General features: G+C 39.9%; 1 protein-coding gene across 2 annotated transcripts in view; it reads left to right on the forward strand.

Moving 5' to 3' along the window:
- The window catches only part of esamb (endothelial cell adhesion molecule b), a 41,191-nt gene extending 23,932 nt beyond the window's left edge, over positions 1-17,259 (forward strand). Inside the window, exons 2-8 of one of the 2 annotated variants that reach the window (XM_068317255.1) lie at positions 7,197-7,342; positions 8,306-8,504; positions 8,907-9,062; positions 10,421-10,465; positions 15,026-15,148; positions 15,256-15,385; positions 15,800-17,259. In XM_068317255.1, coding sequence (XP_068173356.1) covers positions 7,197-7,342; positions 8,306-8,504; positions 8,907-9,062; positions 10,421-10,465; positions 15,026-15,148; positions 15,256-15,385; positions 15,800-16,268 — 1,268 coding nt within the window. In that variant the 3' untranslated portion in view covers positions 16,269-17,259. The remainder of the gene's footprint in view (positions 1-7,196; positions 7,343-8,305; positions 8,505-8,906; positions 9,063-10,420; positions 10,466-15,025; positions 15,149-15,255; positions 15,386-15,799) is intronic. The other variant, XM_068317256.1, reaches the window with a different exon arrangement.
- Positions 17,260-17,275: the final 16 nt, after the last annotated feature.

Raw genomic sequence — 17,275 nt, forward strand, 5'->3', positions numbered from 1 at the left:
TAGTCATCGCCATGAAGTAATGGGGCTTAGGGAAATTTGCTCCGTCCATTAATGTATGGGTAAGTGTGTTTGACACATTTCCAACATCAACGGTAGCACCACTAGAGTCTAGAGCACAGGTAGCTTCACCTTATTAAATGCTAATTTTAGCTGCTTCCTCCCTGACCTGACATTCATAATGGAGTTTTTGTTTTACAACCTTGTTTCCAAAAAAAAGTAGAGGTACTGAAATGTAAATTTATACAAATGTCTGCAAGTGATCTGTTGAAAACAAATATGTAACTGAAATACCACAAAAACATTTCAAATGTAAACAGAAAAATTGTAATCAACTTTCAAAATCCTGTCATCATTCTGAATTTGATGTCTAACAAATCAAGCGTTTGGGTGTGAGGAGTTGCTGTAAAAGAAAGTGAGACATATTCTAAGTGGGATGGTGGTGCAGTGGGTAGAAAGGTTCGGATCATTTATGTGTAGAGTTTGTTTTTTCTGTCCAAAAAACATGCAACTGAGGTGAACTGATCACACAAATTCTCAAAATAACAGCACAATAGAAACAAACAAGCATCATATTCCATATTCTTGTTTGCTGTTTTCTTGCTTTCTGTTTTTCCTTTATAGTCACAAGAGGTTGCATCGCTGCAATATCGATTTGTCTGACAGCAGGATTTCAAGATGACGTCAATCGTTATGAGTGGATTTCAATGAAACCGTCTAGGTGTTGATGTTGGACTGAGAAGGAGCAGATGAAATGTGAAAATGGATCTCCGCTGCTGATTTACAGTCTGTGGTATCTAGTAGTAGTGAATGTCATTCAAAGCACCATTTAAGCTGGTGCTTTTCCCCTTGTTTAAAATAGTGTGACATAAAAAAAAAAAACAATATACATCTACAGCATTCATAATGTCCAAATTTTGCTAGTAGGAGTTGAAACTCTGCTGCCTTGGCTGGACGTTTGGGCTTTTGGAATGTCTAGTTTAACAATGGATCACACGAATACTTGTCTGTTAAATCATTTTCACACTGAGGTCTTTCTCCAGGTTTGACGTCTGTGAGCCTTTGTGTTTCACCCACTCTCCTGGTGTTTTTAAGTTACAGCATCTGATGCATATCTTGATAAGCAGTTGCCTTCCAATGTATTCGCCATGTGAGCTTCAAATGACAGTAATTTAGAGCCAGATGACGAACGGTCACAGGATGTCATCTGGCAGAGGCTCCGCCCCCCCGTGACCCTGCAGATGATGAGCCGTAAAAACGATGTCGAGTGCCTCACTGATACCAGCAGGAAAACTTTAGTAACGCTGCTCTGGCGGATAGTTTTGCGAGGCCGTCCAGAGATCCTCGTTGCTTATTTGTGCAACAAAAGTTTTACTTAAAATTCTAAAAGAATTCAAAATATTCTCAGACAATTGTGAATATAATCGTTGGTGTTAAGAAACTTTTTTGTACTCGGTGCTTGCCAACCTCGATTGTAAAGTTTTAACCTTTTTATAATTAAATGAAAATATTTTTATTATCTCTAAGTCCTCCCACTAAATAGTTCTTCTAGTTCCAACTCTGCATTAAACTCCCACACGCCTATCATGAGTCGGTTGGTGAACACAAGTTTTTGATTTTGTTTGCATGTCTGACATCACTTGTGTATTTGTATTTGTGTGTTTTGATTGTGTACTTCTGAGACTCGCGAGTCACGTGTGCGACAAATTTCAACAAAATCAGAATGAGTGATTAGAGCCATTGTGATAAATTAGCTGCTCAGATTAAACTAATGTAATCTAATTTAAAGGAGCCTTCCCCGAATATTCATTATTGAGGCGCCATCTGTTTGAAGCCTGCGAGTCATTCCAAAATGCTGTTTTGTTGTCCTATATTCCTTTTCTGTGGAAAGTCAGGACATTTTTTTTATTTTTTGTATCAAGGCTCAGTCATAATCTAAATTCCTCCTCCCTTGTTAAATCCCTTGAGATAAAAGTAAAACCCAGGTCACACACATTCCTCTAGCTGGCCTAATGAACGATTATAACGAGGAAAAGAAATACGACGCTTAAATAATTTATCGTTTTGTTGTCTGTTCCTCCAGTGCCAGACATCTATGAGGCCCGTTTTAAGATATTGTTTCAGTGCTCTGACACACATCCCAGCTCAGCACTGGTGAAACATGCTGTACAGATCAGAGCGGCACTGTTTTATGCACATTAGCTGTGCACAAAACTGATCCCCTCTTCAATTAATGATACAGCATTGGAGTAAGAAGTTTTAGCGATGTTTTCATGAACTTCTCTCTGTCTGTTCCCGCAACATTTAAAGACGCGTTCCGGAGTCAATGGGCAGAACTGCTTTACATCGATTTTAGAGGTAACATCTTATTTATTTTCTTTATAAGTTGTTTCAAAAATAGTTTCCTTAAGTCAATGTCAGGTGGGTCAGGATACAAGAGCTGTTGTACAATTTTTAATTGACTAAGTGCCCAACTTAAAAGTAGCTGCTGTATTTATTGAGTGCAGCAATTGATTAAACCATCTACCAGTAACTAGATGAAGAGATGAGTTGAAGCAACTCTCTCAGCAAGCATATTGTGATATACAGAGTATGTCAGTAAAAAAATGTGCATCTCAGTATGCCGTGATTGACATTCGTATGGAACCTCATCCATATGCACGAGGTTCCTCCACGTTTTTTGGTTTCTGTCCAAATGGAAAGCCACTGTCGGGGTATAAAGATAAAGAAAAGCCCTGGAGTTTGTTCAGTCACCTGTTGCTACTGTACAACCGCATGACACACTCCCCTTACTGCAGCATACTGTATATGCAATAACCCAGAGTCCACCTGGAGGCTCTGACTTGTTTCACAGACAGTCACTCCTTGTTATACATATCCTCGTGCTTGATTTCTTTTTTAAATTTTAAACACATTTTGACATTGAAAAGCAGTTTGATGAGGTTAGTGTCTGTCTGTGCGAACGTATAAATTAAACATAGACAAGAAAAATAATCTGTCATTGCAGCTCCATTTTGGTTACCCATCCTCTCACTTTATTCATTATAATTTATTTAATTTGTCCAAAAATCAAAGATAACTCCATTTGCATCTGAAATTGTTGGAAGGTTATAAAGAGGTGTTGCACATATTTTAGTTTTGAGTTATGTTCAATAACTTCCAGAGCGGACTCTAACCATTGTGCCTGGAAAATGAGGTGGAACCGGATCTTCCCCTCCATCACAAACCTAACATTTAAACCTGTGGACGATGCTGCTGCAGCGTCTGCTGATCCGTACTCGTTCAGCACGGTGGGGCCACTCGATTGCATGGACAGGGGGAATGCTGGGATAGAGAGGTGTGATAGCAGAGTGAATTTGTTAGTGAGCTGGAGCTGCGACTCCAGAGAGGAACTCACATGAGCGACAGGCATGCGTGGAAGTTGAGATTACTGAGGGAGATAGAGTGGAGCTGTTTAAAGAGAATCAGTTTATCTTTATAACAGGCCTACATGGATCCCCAGGGACTTTGAGAAGGGCCAGGCTCTTTATCCTTCATTTGATCACCAAGACAGACAGCAGAATTAGAGACTGGGATGCCTTGTTAGACATGCAAATTACATGTATTTCAGGAATAAATTAGACACCGGTTTACTTTGGGGTGCACCTGCCGAGGCTGGTTTCACACCATAGGTTTCTTGTGTAGATTCAGATTAGTTACATTCCATGAGTCTTAAATTTAGAGATTTTGTAGGTGACATGATTCCCACTGTGGATTTCTCTGTAATCAGATGATCTCTTATCATATGAATATGCTGCCCCCTGTGGACGTTTAGCAGTATTACAACAAAACCACTCGTGACCTCTTAATTGTTCCCCTGCTCAGAAACAACAGGGTTGACTTTAATTTTTAATTTTAATTTTTTGCAATTTTGGATTTTCACCGTTTACTTTCTTAAATTCTGTTGCAGCTGAAGCTTCACCAATATCTCATTACCGGGATGCCCTGCAGTAAAACAAAAAAATCTTTGTTTATTCTAAAGAGAAGAATCCAATTAGCAGATATAAAGCGTGGCTGAACCACAGCCTTTGGCAAAATGTAATTAGGACAGAGTTTACCGAGGCTGCATAGTATCATATCTGTCTCCTCTTTATTGGCAGCTTTTCCTCATTTTTGTTTCTCTGTAGTGAAGGATTTAGGTTGACTTCATACGCATATCCACATCTTGAACTGTCTTTATCTGTCTATGTCTGCAGCCAAACACACACACACACACACACACACACACACACACACACACACACATATCCCAGATGGAGACAGCCATGGATTAGTGAAGATTTTCCTTCATTTAATAAACAATTGAATGACACAGTTCTGAGGATAAACCTTCTCAAAGAAGCAGAATACTACTCTGCAGTGAGGAGACTACAGGGCATTATCCTACTTCATCATGAAATATCTGTTCTCATTCAGAATTGCTCTCTGCATCCCTCTCTCTGCATTCATGTTCACAATGTGGCCTCATCGGCTTGCTGAAACCCTGATCCCACTAGATTGTGTCTGTTGTAAACAATGTATATTAATCAGATTTCCAGCATGGCTTTGTCTCAATAAACACATTTTTATCAAATCTTTTTACAGACTTATTAACGTAGTCACACGTTTGTCCATTGGTTTGTGACCACTCAAATCAGAGCTTTGAGGGGGGAAATCAGTTTGAAATTTTGTAAAAGGCGTTCATCCTGTTCTTAGTATTGCTGTTTTCTCGCTGTCACATGTTCCTAAGTGCATCCTCTGCTTCTATGTTTGACATGTTTCATTTCAAACACGCACCATGTGGCCACAAACAGGCTCATCAGAGATCGCATGACACGGATGATGAAATGTAAAGCACGGAGATCTGCTAATCATAATCTAGAGAATTTAAATGCAGCTATGACGACGACGTGGCTCCGCGGAGTGACCATGTGTCGCATCATATCCGTGACCAGCTGAGCTTAAAACGTGAGGTGAGCGGATTGAGCCTGGGATTGTTTAGGGATTAGCCAGCATGATTTACCAGATTCAAATATTGAGAAATTGAGGGAGTGGAGTGACACCGGAGGAGGGTCACGTTGTCCTGAGAGAAACAAAGCAGCACTGAGTCGCTACAGGAAAACTAAGTCAAAATATTAATTCTACACTGATACCTCTATACCTCGAGTCTTCTGCTTTATCATTCACATTTAAAATCTGCGTCTCACACGTAAATTCCTCTTCATCTCTACTCCCGCCACCAACCCGGCACAGCCCCACCAGCACCACCAATCACCTAATTCTCCAGCCTTTGCACGCTGGAAAAGAAGGAAGGCGTGCCTGCCTGAACAGATGTAGAGATTTCTGCTGCCTCATAGTCCTCTCTATCAATCTGAGTATACGACACATTTCTGGGTTCAGTGGCAACATCGCTTTCTTTGCTGGAGTTATTTTAACTAACCTTCAAGCTGGAGGCGCGAGTGGACACCGACTGCAGGGATCAGCTGATCCAGCTTCAGCTGTCCGGGTCAGGTGACTGGGCACCCTGTGAGTCAGGCTTCCTCCTTCTGTTCTTTAATATCTGTCAAGTTGTCATGCTTTTCTTAATGTCACTTCCGTTCAAATTCTGTCAAGCTGTTTCCTGACATTTTGTAAATTCATTTATCAGGGAGCGTGTCTCCATATAAGAATCACAAAACCCTTCAACCTTACGGCTGTTGTCATTGTCATATTCCATGCTTCTAACGTGCTTTGAAATTCACTTAAATCACATTTTTCCCAGCCTTTCCTTCTTGGGTTTTATTTTCTCAGAGGCTTTCAATCAGTTGCTTTGTTTGTTGTGGAGAATTTCACTTTTCATTAAATGTCAAACAGTGTAATTATCTGAACAAGGGGTTTCTCTCGGACCTGTTTCTTTCTAGCTCTTGGATCAGGACCTGTGTGTAGACCCTTGTCATATAATGATCAGACACAGAACTACATGCTATAAAAATTTGAACGCCGTATATTCTCTCATTTGGTTTACTTTAAAGATTCTTCATTCATCAAATTCAATTCAAAGGCTTTCTTAATTCTTGATTCAAGTTTGAACAACTCGAAGAAAATATCTTTCTTGCTTGGCCTCTGCTTCATGTCAGACAGCTGAATGTGTAGAGGTCAACAGGCATGATGTCATGTTTGAGATTAACTTGCCCTGATATTCTTGGCAATTGTCATGGAGCAACACAGATTAGATGAAATCATCTTATATGACATGAAATTTAACCTGATGACAGGATCTGCTGGAAATGATTCCTGGGCTATTGTTTTCCCCAGTTGACAACTTTTTGTATTTGTATTTCTCAGCTATTACTTTTTCTGTCTGATCAATCAATTTTTTTCATGTTGTATATCGAAAGAAGAGTGTTTCAGATCATCATGTGGAACCAGAAGGTTTTTGAAGGATTGCAAGATAGGGTCAGGCACGAGGTTTTTGGTTCTATCTTTGTTAGAATGCATGACAAGTATATAGGTATTCCTCCTTCTACTATTCAGATTATTGAAATTTATAGGGGCTACAAAAAGTCACAACAGTGAGACTGCAAACAAAAATTCTTTAGATTTAGCTTAAGCTGAGCTCATTAACATGTAAAATGAGATGAATCTTTAATTTTCTCAATTTTTTTATTGTGTTGGATTCTGAAAAAAGTCATTATTAATTAAGTTGTGTTTTTATTCAATATATAATAATTTAAAAGTGATTCCAAATTGAAGTGACTCATATTATGAGGGGCAAACTAACATTGGACTTTTGGTGCAATAGAATGGAGAAACTGAGCTGCCTCCGTAGCTTTGTTCAATACTACACAATAAATAATAAACTAATAATGTGTGTGTGTGTGTGTGTGTGTGTGTGTGTGTGTGTGTGTGTGTGTGTGTGTGTGTGTGTGTGTGTGTGTGTGTGTGTGTGTGTGTGTGTGTGTGTGTGTGTGTGTGTGTGTGTGTGTGTGTGTGTGTGTGTGTGGAGAGAGAGAGAGCGTGAGAAAAAGATCATTTCAACTTCATCGTGATAACAAATCCAGATTCCAACGGGCTGAGCCCACAAAGATGAAGCAGGCGTTTTTAGTACATAAAGCATGATTCTGGACAAGCTTTAAATATGTGATAACTCGCCAGGACCACTGCTGATTAAAGTCAACAATACATGTTGATATGTGTTGCAGGTGACACCCAGACAGTGGAGATCCCCAGAGGAGAGATGGAGGTGGTCAAGGGCCAAAAGGTGGTGTTACAGGCCTGGTACAGCCCCAACTCAGACATCTCCAAAAACTCTGTCACTTGGCAGTTTGTGGGGAACGGATCCAAGCCGGTGAGAGAGTCAGAAAGTGCAGAGCTGCCATGAAGTTCACTTGAGCAAAGATAAGAGCCTGGTTAAAAGGATTTAAAACAAGTCGAGTGTAGGCTGGTCTTCCCTCAGCTGTAGGAACCATGAACCAAACTAAAACACCTGATATAACAATAATAAGGAAGTACTTTTTCTGCAGGAAATTGCACTTAAGTTTTCTATTGTAAAGATTTTCTTCGTTTTCCTTTTTGTATTTTAAAAAACGATGGAAAAAATTGTAAAATTTACTTTAAAAGTAATGAAATAAATGTATAATATATATAAAAATATATATATTTCAGGAATTTTTTTTAAAGTAATGACTGGGACTGACTGTCCTGACCTGAATTTACACAGGGTTAAGTGAGCATTTTAAGTGTTGCTTTTATATTCTGAGAAGTCCATCTAGTCACATGTAAGGTGAAAAAAGATGATCTGTAGAGATTAGGATTATTCCCAACACCACTGCTGATGTCTAATTCGCAGCGGAAGGAGGGGATGAAGGGATGATTAATGAAAGGATGCCCCTAATGATATTTCATCTGTACTTTTCACTCCACCTCCTATAGGCATATGTGACACGAACTGGTGGTGGAAGTGTACAAACCTGTGTGTGTGTGTGTGTGTGTGTGTGTGTGTGTGTGTGTGTGTGTGTGTGTGTGCGTGTGTGTGGGGTTTTTGCATGATTAATATAATCTAGACAGTTTCAATGTCCAAGCTTAACTCAATCAGAAAATCAGCCTAAAATTCAACACCCACCATCTGTACATGTTGGGATTATCTTTATGAAGGATACTGATCTTTATGTGGCTGCAGCGAATAAAATTAAAAAAAAGAGTTTATTCTGTGGAACTAATTTTCAAACTCTTTTGTATTTAGATTTAACATGGACTCCTTCCATGCGGTGTCAGCTTTGCTGTTTTCCTGATTGTGTTTGTGTTCTTTCAGGTGATAAGCTTTAGCTCAGGTCAGATCGGGTACGGCCAAAACGAGTTCACCAGAAGAGTGGGCTTCAGTGTGGCCATGCCTTCAGCCAACCTCTCCTTCTACATCAACAACACCCAGGAGTCTGACTCCGGACTCTACGTCTGCATCGTCATCATCCCCGGAGCTGCCATGTCTGGAGAGATACGCCTTAATGTCAAAGGTAATGGACCACAGCATTAAAGGAACTTCAAAGGTTAGATTTAATCTGCTAGTCTGTGACATATCCCGTGGATTTGAAGTTCCAGGCAGTGCTGAGAGTGCTTTATAGGATTCAGATGAGACCGGTCTGTCAGAAATCATATTTATGTGAGAAAGCAGTAAGCACAAATAAACCTCCTCTGCTGCGTAGGGATCATTGGGCTCTGAGGTTATTATGTCCTCCTCTAGCTGCAGATGCAAACAGTTGAATTCAACACGTTTTCTTATTCGTATGCGTCCCGGCCATTGCCCAGTGAAATCTCCACTTTGTTTACAGTGGATTAAGGTCTATAGTACAAGTTCAGTAACGGGTCACTGATCCTGTATTCTTATCTGACATGGTCTCATCCATCCCTCCCTGCAGTCCCCCCCTCTCCACCAGTATGCAGCCTAACTGGAAACCCAGTGGTGAAGGGGAACGTGACTCTGAGCTGCAAGTCCAGTCAAGGGAAACCCGTCCCTCAGTACAAATGGACCAAGGCTGCACCGCTATCGGAAGTCTTCTTCTCCCCAATGCAGAGTGAGTCTGTAGAGCAGGAGTTAAACAAAATAACAATATGTTGTCACATCTCATTACCACACACTCACTCAATTAAGTTTAATGACCAGTAAAGAGTGTTTTCTAATGGGTTTCATTCTTCCATTATAGTATCGGTTAAGCATTTGGGTTTTATGAAGGAGGCTGCAGGAACTACTTAATTGAAAAAAGTGTTTTCACTTGTGCATACAAAGGATATATTTGTTATTTGAGTAAACAGTGCCATTAATTGAACATTAATCTGTAATAAAAAATTTTAATATCAAGCACTGAGGGAGAAAACATCTTTTATTAAGAATACTAGATTTTTACATAGCATTTTTTCTTGTATTTACATTGCAGAATTGATTCCTTTTTTATTTTCTAGATTTATGTGTAAACGCAGATTTGCAGAATTTCATTTATTTGTTTAACAATATAAATTGGGTTAGTTTTGGAGGGTAAAAGAGGTGCACGCCGTCTTGAGTCAGGTTATTGCCGGTCGACCTCATTTCTCTGTAAGCATACAGTAATAAACCGGTGAGGTCATTCTCTATAAGTCTGTTTGTGGGCAGGTCTTAATTTCATGCACTTCCCTGCTGACCCTGACACTTCGCATGCAGAATCCATGCGGTCTGGTCACACACGGTCTGCACATGCATGTGTGCATGTTCCAAATGCACCTCTGGGGAGGATCACACAATAATATGCAGCATGAAATCCTCTTTGCAGATGGAGACAGCTAAACCATACCGTACTTTCATCACTGCTTTTCCAATGCAAGAGAGAAAGTATGTATTTGTGCATTCTGCACATATGCTGCTATTATGTCATTACTTTGTTGATGTTTGTTTCCTGTTGATGCTTCAGGGAGAACACCATCTGTTTCTGAACAAGACTTAGGCTGATTGATTGAGTATTGACTTAACTGTTGATCTTTGACCTTCATCTCTTTATGGCAGAGAACTGGTCTGAATCATACGGTGAAAGCTACTCCCTCTGATTGTGCATTGACCAGGGATTTTGCAGCGTAGCATCCACACTCACGTCTACATCACACATGTATCTGCTCACTGCGTCGATGTACGACACTTGAACTTTACTCTGCTATCACTGCTTATCTCTTTCAGCAATTGCTCTCCCCCGCCGCTGATCCACTCCTCTTTTCCTGTTGACCCCAGTCCCTAATCTAAGAACCCCCTTTTCATTACTTGATCAACCCCTCTAAGAGGCATAATTTAGATTTGGGACCGAGAACCCAGCTCATGTAACGTGCATCAGTCTGCGGTTTGTATCTTGTCATTCATGCTCATTCTTTCTCTTTCATCTTTCCTACTGCAAAAAAAAAAACAAAAACCAAGAATGGAGATCTTGTCCCCAGCCCATGCTTGTCCTGGGGTTTATGGGTAAGGGTTTTCACTCATATGTCCCCCACGTATTTCTCCTTGACTAAACCCCACCCTAACCTCCAAATAAAGGCGTTTAGAGGAGTCGATAGTTTCTGCAGTGGATGCATTGCTCCACGAGTCACAGCTGTGAGCTGTGGAAAAGCTTTAAAGGGAGAATCAACCCGATTATATTAATGCTTGCAGAATTCTGTGTCAGGGATGGTGAACATAAAAAAAAAATAATCCTGGTGATAATTAAAGATCGATATCATCCTTGCACATTGTTAGAAACAGATCAAAGAAACACGTAAAAGTCATGTTGGGCTTCATCTAAACTGTAACCAGGTAGAACAGTGAATAGGTGATTTCATATATTTCTATTTAATAAAAGAAGGGTTGAATTTGATCTTTAAATCTTTCTAATGTGTTGTGTTAGATTTTACTGTCACCCCATTAAAATCAGTCTATGGTGTCTTACATTTAGACTTACAATTTAGACTCACAAGGATCTTCAATCCAAGTCTTAGCAGGCTAGTCTCATCCCCACATTCCCAGAATGTTGTATTAATCTGAGGATCTTTTGGAATATGTGCTCTCATTGTTGCTCACTAAGACCATTTATTCGACAAAACCCCGCCCGATTTTTTTAAATATATGAACGTTGGCGAATGGATACATCATCAGCTGAGACCGGATCTCTTTTCTTGTTAGCAAAGTAAAGACATAGCTTCTGTGTGCACTTAACTTTTGTGCATCTTTTCATTATCATTGTATACGTAACTTGTATATGATTAATTATGCACAGGTAAAGTATACATGTCTGTTGGTTGATTTTTTAAAAAATGATTTAAGGGGTTTGGGGATTTTTTACAAAGCTGGAATGGATTAAAATTATTACCCCTGAATTCAAAATTTTACCCTGACCTACTTTCATAGGTCAGGGTCATTTACTAAATGACCCATGATCCAACATGTAACTGGTGCATTCTATTTCTCATGAGGTTTCAGAGATGTGTACCTAAAAAAAGTATAAAAGTGAAAATGTGATCTTGTCCTAGTTTTTCAAGGTCAAGGTTGTGATCTAATTTTCATCCCCTTACCTCCCTGAATGTAACACCTTTTGTTTCGTCTTCCTATCTTATCCAGTTCCTGAGCTATGTGCAAAAATATCTCAGGATAGACTAGAACCAAGGCAGTCAGAGACTGCAACATCCCACGACACCCCTGAATTTAAAATTTTACCCTGACCTACTTTCAGAACTGCCTTTCTCACTCGTCTTTCTATCTTATCTGGTTCCTGAGTGTACAAAAGTTGAACTTTGACCTTGATCTAGTTTTCTCAAGGTCAGAGGCATCTCATTTTCATCCCCTTTGCTGCCCGAGAAATGTGTTTTTTTTGTTTCACCTTTCTATGTGCAACGGTTGCAAATGTATTTGGTGGACTAACAGACGGGCGAACAGACGAACACACAAACGCTGACAATTACAACACGTCACTCTTTTGAAGCGGGATGTAATTAAACTCATATCTCAAGAAACAGCTGTATGTTATTTTTTTTATTTCTTTGAGCACATTGAGTCCATCTTTAGTTTGGCTTAAAAGCGAAGGCTACGGTGAAACTAGGTGTGGATCCCAGAGTCTGAACAGACCCTTTCACATATACTGGTAATGAGAACTGGCCAATCACAGGACAGTATGGCGGGACAAGATGAAACCAATCGGGGGGAAAAATAACACTGGTTATATAATGCAAGACATTTGACTGGGGTTGAGGGACTGTTTGTTGTTTATGACAGGGTGAATGTGTTGCTGAGGTTTTACAACAACTTGCTTGGGCCATACAATATTTTTCCCTGAATAAAATTTAGACGGCATCATCATCCCTGACGAACCCCACTCTTCAACAAACACTGGGCATCACAGCACTCACATAGCTAGCTTTAGCAACAACCGTGACGAGTTTACACTTGGACTGACGTTTCTGTCACATCCAGACACATTTGAGTGGTTGATTCGGTGATGGCCAGACTTTAGTGGAAGAGATGGAGACACAAATCTAACACATCTGAGATGTGACTCACAGGATGGATGTGGGTTTATCACCATGGTCACAGCAGCGGTGTTCAGTTCTATTGTTGACATGAACGTAGAGTAGACATGGAGTTTTCTCACTACTGCACAATTTGTATGTTTCTTACAAATAACAACAGTATCTACATGATTGTAGATTATTTCATTTAAAATAAACAAAAAACCCTGCTCCATGGCTATAATTGGACCAATGTTAGTGTTCTTTGCCTGATCCTAAGTAGGTTCTAAAGTGGTTTAGTAGTGTGAAAACCCCTATTGTGTTGTGAATTTTCCTGTTTTTGTTGTGTTGCTTAAAGTCTGCTTTATTCCTTACATAGATAATAATAGGCTAGAAATGTACTGTTTAATTTGCTCCTTTATCCTAGAAGAAGAAATATTTTTTAAAATTCTTTTCTGGTTTACAAAACATCTTTCTTTATATCTGGCATGAATACTAATCCACTGTGGCTCAGACAATGTCATGGTTATTTTATAAGCTTCACATACAGATGCTGCATATTTATATTAATCACACGCCGCTTGTTGACGCTTTGACAAATGGCTCTCATTGACCTTGCAGTGATGATAGGTAATAAGTAATGCTCTTGTCTTCGTATGAGGCAGCACCTATAGGGTTTGATCAAATCCCCTCCAGCCCACTGCTGGGATCTGATCTCTGTGCAGATTTGAACTCGTTCCAGACTAAGAATCACCTGATGATCTGCTAATCTTTCACAATTGGGTTTGGTTACTCGCAGCTGGTTTTCAAGGCCAGGGATTAAATAAAGAGAGAAGGTCAGACAGGTGTAAATCACACTCCTCTGGTTGTGTTTTAAAGTCTATCATTTAATTTTTTAAAATACTCATTAAAAAATATTACCAATCAGTACAGGTTAAATGTACGTCATTCACATGTTCACATGCACACACATGACTGAAAAAATTGCAGACCAACAGAAAATTACAGGGGTCATCTGTTGTGCACCTGTTTCTACTAATTAACCTCTACCTGGTGGTGTCACGGCAGAGGAAACTCAAATCCCAGCCCACGCTGCGCTCATCCAGTGCGTTGGATGAAGGAAACTGAATCAGCACAATGATGCTTTGGTACTTCCTGAGCTCTTACATTTAATATTTTGCTTCCCAACAAAATATGGACATTGACTTTTCATCTGAGATCATTAAGATGAGTGTTTGTGTGGTTTGAGTGTGTGAAGAATGTGACGTGGCTGTGGTGAAAAGGACATACATATTCACTAAAGCGTTGAGAGGCGCACACGGAGTCGCAGCTTCACCAAAATCAAATCTCTTGACAAACACATGATTCAGCAGAATGTGGTGGGATCTCATCAATGATGGACCACAGACAGCAGGTGTGGAAATTGGGATTAAATTCTGGATCAAGGATCGGAAACCTCTATTGATTTTTGCGATCAACAGTACAGTAATGACAGTGAACGTGATTTCTGAAAAGTCTGTATGTTTGCATACAGAAAGTAGCAAGAGTCAGAAATCAGGTTCATTTATATGACAGACATTCGGTATCACTTTTTCGTAAACCATAAAAAAAATAAGCAAATCCATCACATAAGATTAAAAAAATGTACTGTAGAAATGCTGAAAACTTCTTCAGATTCCTGCTTTCAAGACCAATTTTTTTCCCTTTTTTTCCCAAAATCCATGAGATTTCAGAAAGAAAGTGAATATTAATTTATCTGATGTCTGATGTCATCTCAGCAATCATATGTTTGTCACTTTGTCAATATTGTCCTCTGATGTGTTAGATAGAATTAAAAGAGGGGTACATAATATGTTCTAACAGCATTACATTTCAATGCGTGTTTGTGCGCAAGTCACATCACAGGGTGTGTAACATAAAGTACATCTTCAGGTAAAGGAAATGCAACATGCTACAACTTTTTTTTAGTTCTTCATATAAAAGGATGAACATGGTCCTCACTTCTGTGTCTGATCTATGAGAGGAGATTCACTTTAATTTGACTCCAAGTGTTATCAACATTATAGGATGATCTATTCTTGTCAAATGTAAAATTTCAACCCATCTAAATAAAATTCCTGTTGTTTTTCACATTTAAATATACACCATCTTACAGAAAACATGCAGTGTCAGTCCTCAAAGGGCTGAGGATCACGTTGTCCTGGATAAATGAGACTCGACACCAGCATTCCAATGCAGTTTTTTTTCTATATTTTGCAGCCCCAATAATAATAATAATTTAAAGTTGATATACTTAATTTTCTTGGTCAGTTGTACAAAGCCCACTTTCCCAGATGACACAAATGCACGATAGTGGTGTCAATGCATATACTGTACGTCACCTTCGGTCTGCATGAAAGCCAACGTAAATCTAAAGCATGCCTCTGTGTCCTTTGGCTGCTCAGTTTCCGCAAGCACTTTAAAACACAATCTGCAGACTTGTGAGGTTTATATTTGTTAGAGTTGACACTTACAGTGATTTGTGTGGAATTATTTGGTTATTTTGCAGATGAGAGACATGGCACCCTCAGGCTGAGCAACCTCACTAAGAGCATGTCAGGGAAGTACATCTGCAGAGCCAGCAACACAGCCGGCTCAGACAGCTGCTCCATTAACCTGGAGGTCATCACCTGTAAGTACAGTAAAAAAAAAAAAAAAAAGTCTGTGCTGCACAAACAAACCAGTTTTCACATCACAGCAGTCATTCTCATCAAGTCTCAAGATTGATCTGTTTCCCAGCCTCCAATGCAGGAATGATTGCAGCAGCCACACTAGGATCCATAGTGGGATTAGTCGCCATGACGCTCTTCCTCATATTCATTCTGAGAAGGAGGCGGGACACCGAGGAGGAGATAGCCAATGACATCAAGTGAGTTTAATATGTGTGCCTTGAATCTGCCCAGAACACACAGCTATCGGAACTTTGACCACAGAGGTCAAGTTTGATCCATTTTTACTGAATTTCTTTCTTCTTGAAGGATTATTCATAATGTTAGGGACAGATTCTGACAATATTTATTCAGTATGGACCAAGGAAGAACATATTAAGAGATTCTTGACCATTGTAGGATGATGATGCAGGATATTGATGTGACTTATACTCTACTTGCATCCCCATAAGATGCAGCACACTGATCTGGGTCAAAATGAAGTTTAATTTTACAGGACTAAAATGACTGTCAAATTAATTAAGAAACAAATGCAATTCTATTATTATTGCTTTGATTATTCTTTGCAATGACATGTTTGTTTTCTCTGCTACCGTCTTCTCTCTCCATCATAGAGAGGATGCTCAGGCACCAAAGCGAGTATCGTGGGCAAAGAGTAACACTGGCTCGGACATAGTCTCAAAGAACGGTACGCTGTCCTCTATAGCAGCCAGCCCTCAACCCAGAGACCCCCACCAACCAAGTTTCCATTACCCATACTCCCCCACATCGGCGTCAGACAGCTCCGTCATCAACGCCTACCAGCTGCGACCCGGAGAAGCAAACACGCTCCAGGGACTCCCCGGTTACAACATCGGTGGGACCCCGTCGCGCAAACACAAGCGGCCGCCGAGCGCAAACGGGGGCCCTCCACAGGTTCCAAGGAGCCCCGCCGTCATCATCCCCAACAGAACTGAGGGGGCCCAGCCTCAGATGCCGCCCCCACCCACAAAGTCCCCACAAATCAGCTCCTCCACCCTGACACGCATGGGAGCCATCGCCGTCATGGTTCCTGCTCAAAGCCAAGCCGGCTCACTGGTGTAGCCATCAGAGGCATCCCCAGGGGGATGGGGGTGGGGTCGAGAGAAAGTATGCCTTGAAATGAAAAAAAGCACCTTCTCCATGAAGATCTGTGAGGTTGTAAGGGAAGAAAAAGTTTCAAAAGGTGATTTGTGCTTCAGCGGCACAAAACCAAATCTTGTTTGTCAGTTTATTTTTTATGCTGCATTCTGACTCTCTAAATACACGTATACAGTATTTTATTTACATTCTGCTACAAATGTATCTGGAGGATTCAAAAAAATGCCATAAACATAATTCCAGGTATTTCAAGGTGTGTCTGAATGCCATAAACCACAGTTAAAAATTTAAAATACTTTTGATTTTTTTCATTCAATATGTATTGGCTACATTTGTATAATGTATTAATAAAACAAATACTTTTTTTTTTTTTTAACTTTCTATTTCACTGTAGCCGGTTCTGTTTGGATCAGTCACTCATCTCAGGCATAAAACAAAAAACCCAGCAAAGTCACGATTCAGGTATTTTCAATGTCAGCGTCTGGTTTTCTTTGACACACTTTCACCCCCTGTTCCTGTGAAGGTTCCTAATTTAAACTACTGGACAGTGTCAGCGTGGTGTAATGACACTGACGTGCACTGAGACTACAAACATAAAGGTTTATCTCGTTTTGGTTGATGGAATGTAACCAGAATAGTGAGTTCGACAGTGTTGGTTTCTATTTTGTTCAAAAAGGTGCTCTATTTAACACGATATAATAAAACAGAAGAGGCTGTTAGTTTAGTAGACTGGCTGCCGATGGTCTTGTTTCCTTGTAAGTATACTCAGCTCTGCAGAAGACGTGGCAGTTCATTCTGAGAAGTTACATGTAGCACTTTTAATGCAGTTTTGATTGTTGACCGTTTTTTTTTTTCAATAAAGTGTTTTTGAGTGTATAATTCTAGAATGACTGATTTCTAGTCACTTCCTCCAAACACACAATACTCATTCAGGCAGTTCATAAAAAGAAAAGACGAAATGTTACAAATGA

The sequence above is a fragment of the Antennarius striatus genome, chromosome 6 (genome assembly GCF_040054535.1).
Source record: "Antennarius striatus isolate MH-2024 chromosome 6, ASM4005453v1, whole genome shotgun sequence".
NCBI lineage: Eukaryota > Metazoa > Chordata > Actinopteri > Lophiiformes > Antennariidae > Antennarius > Antennarius striatus.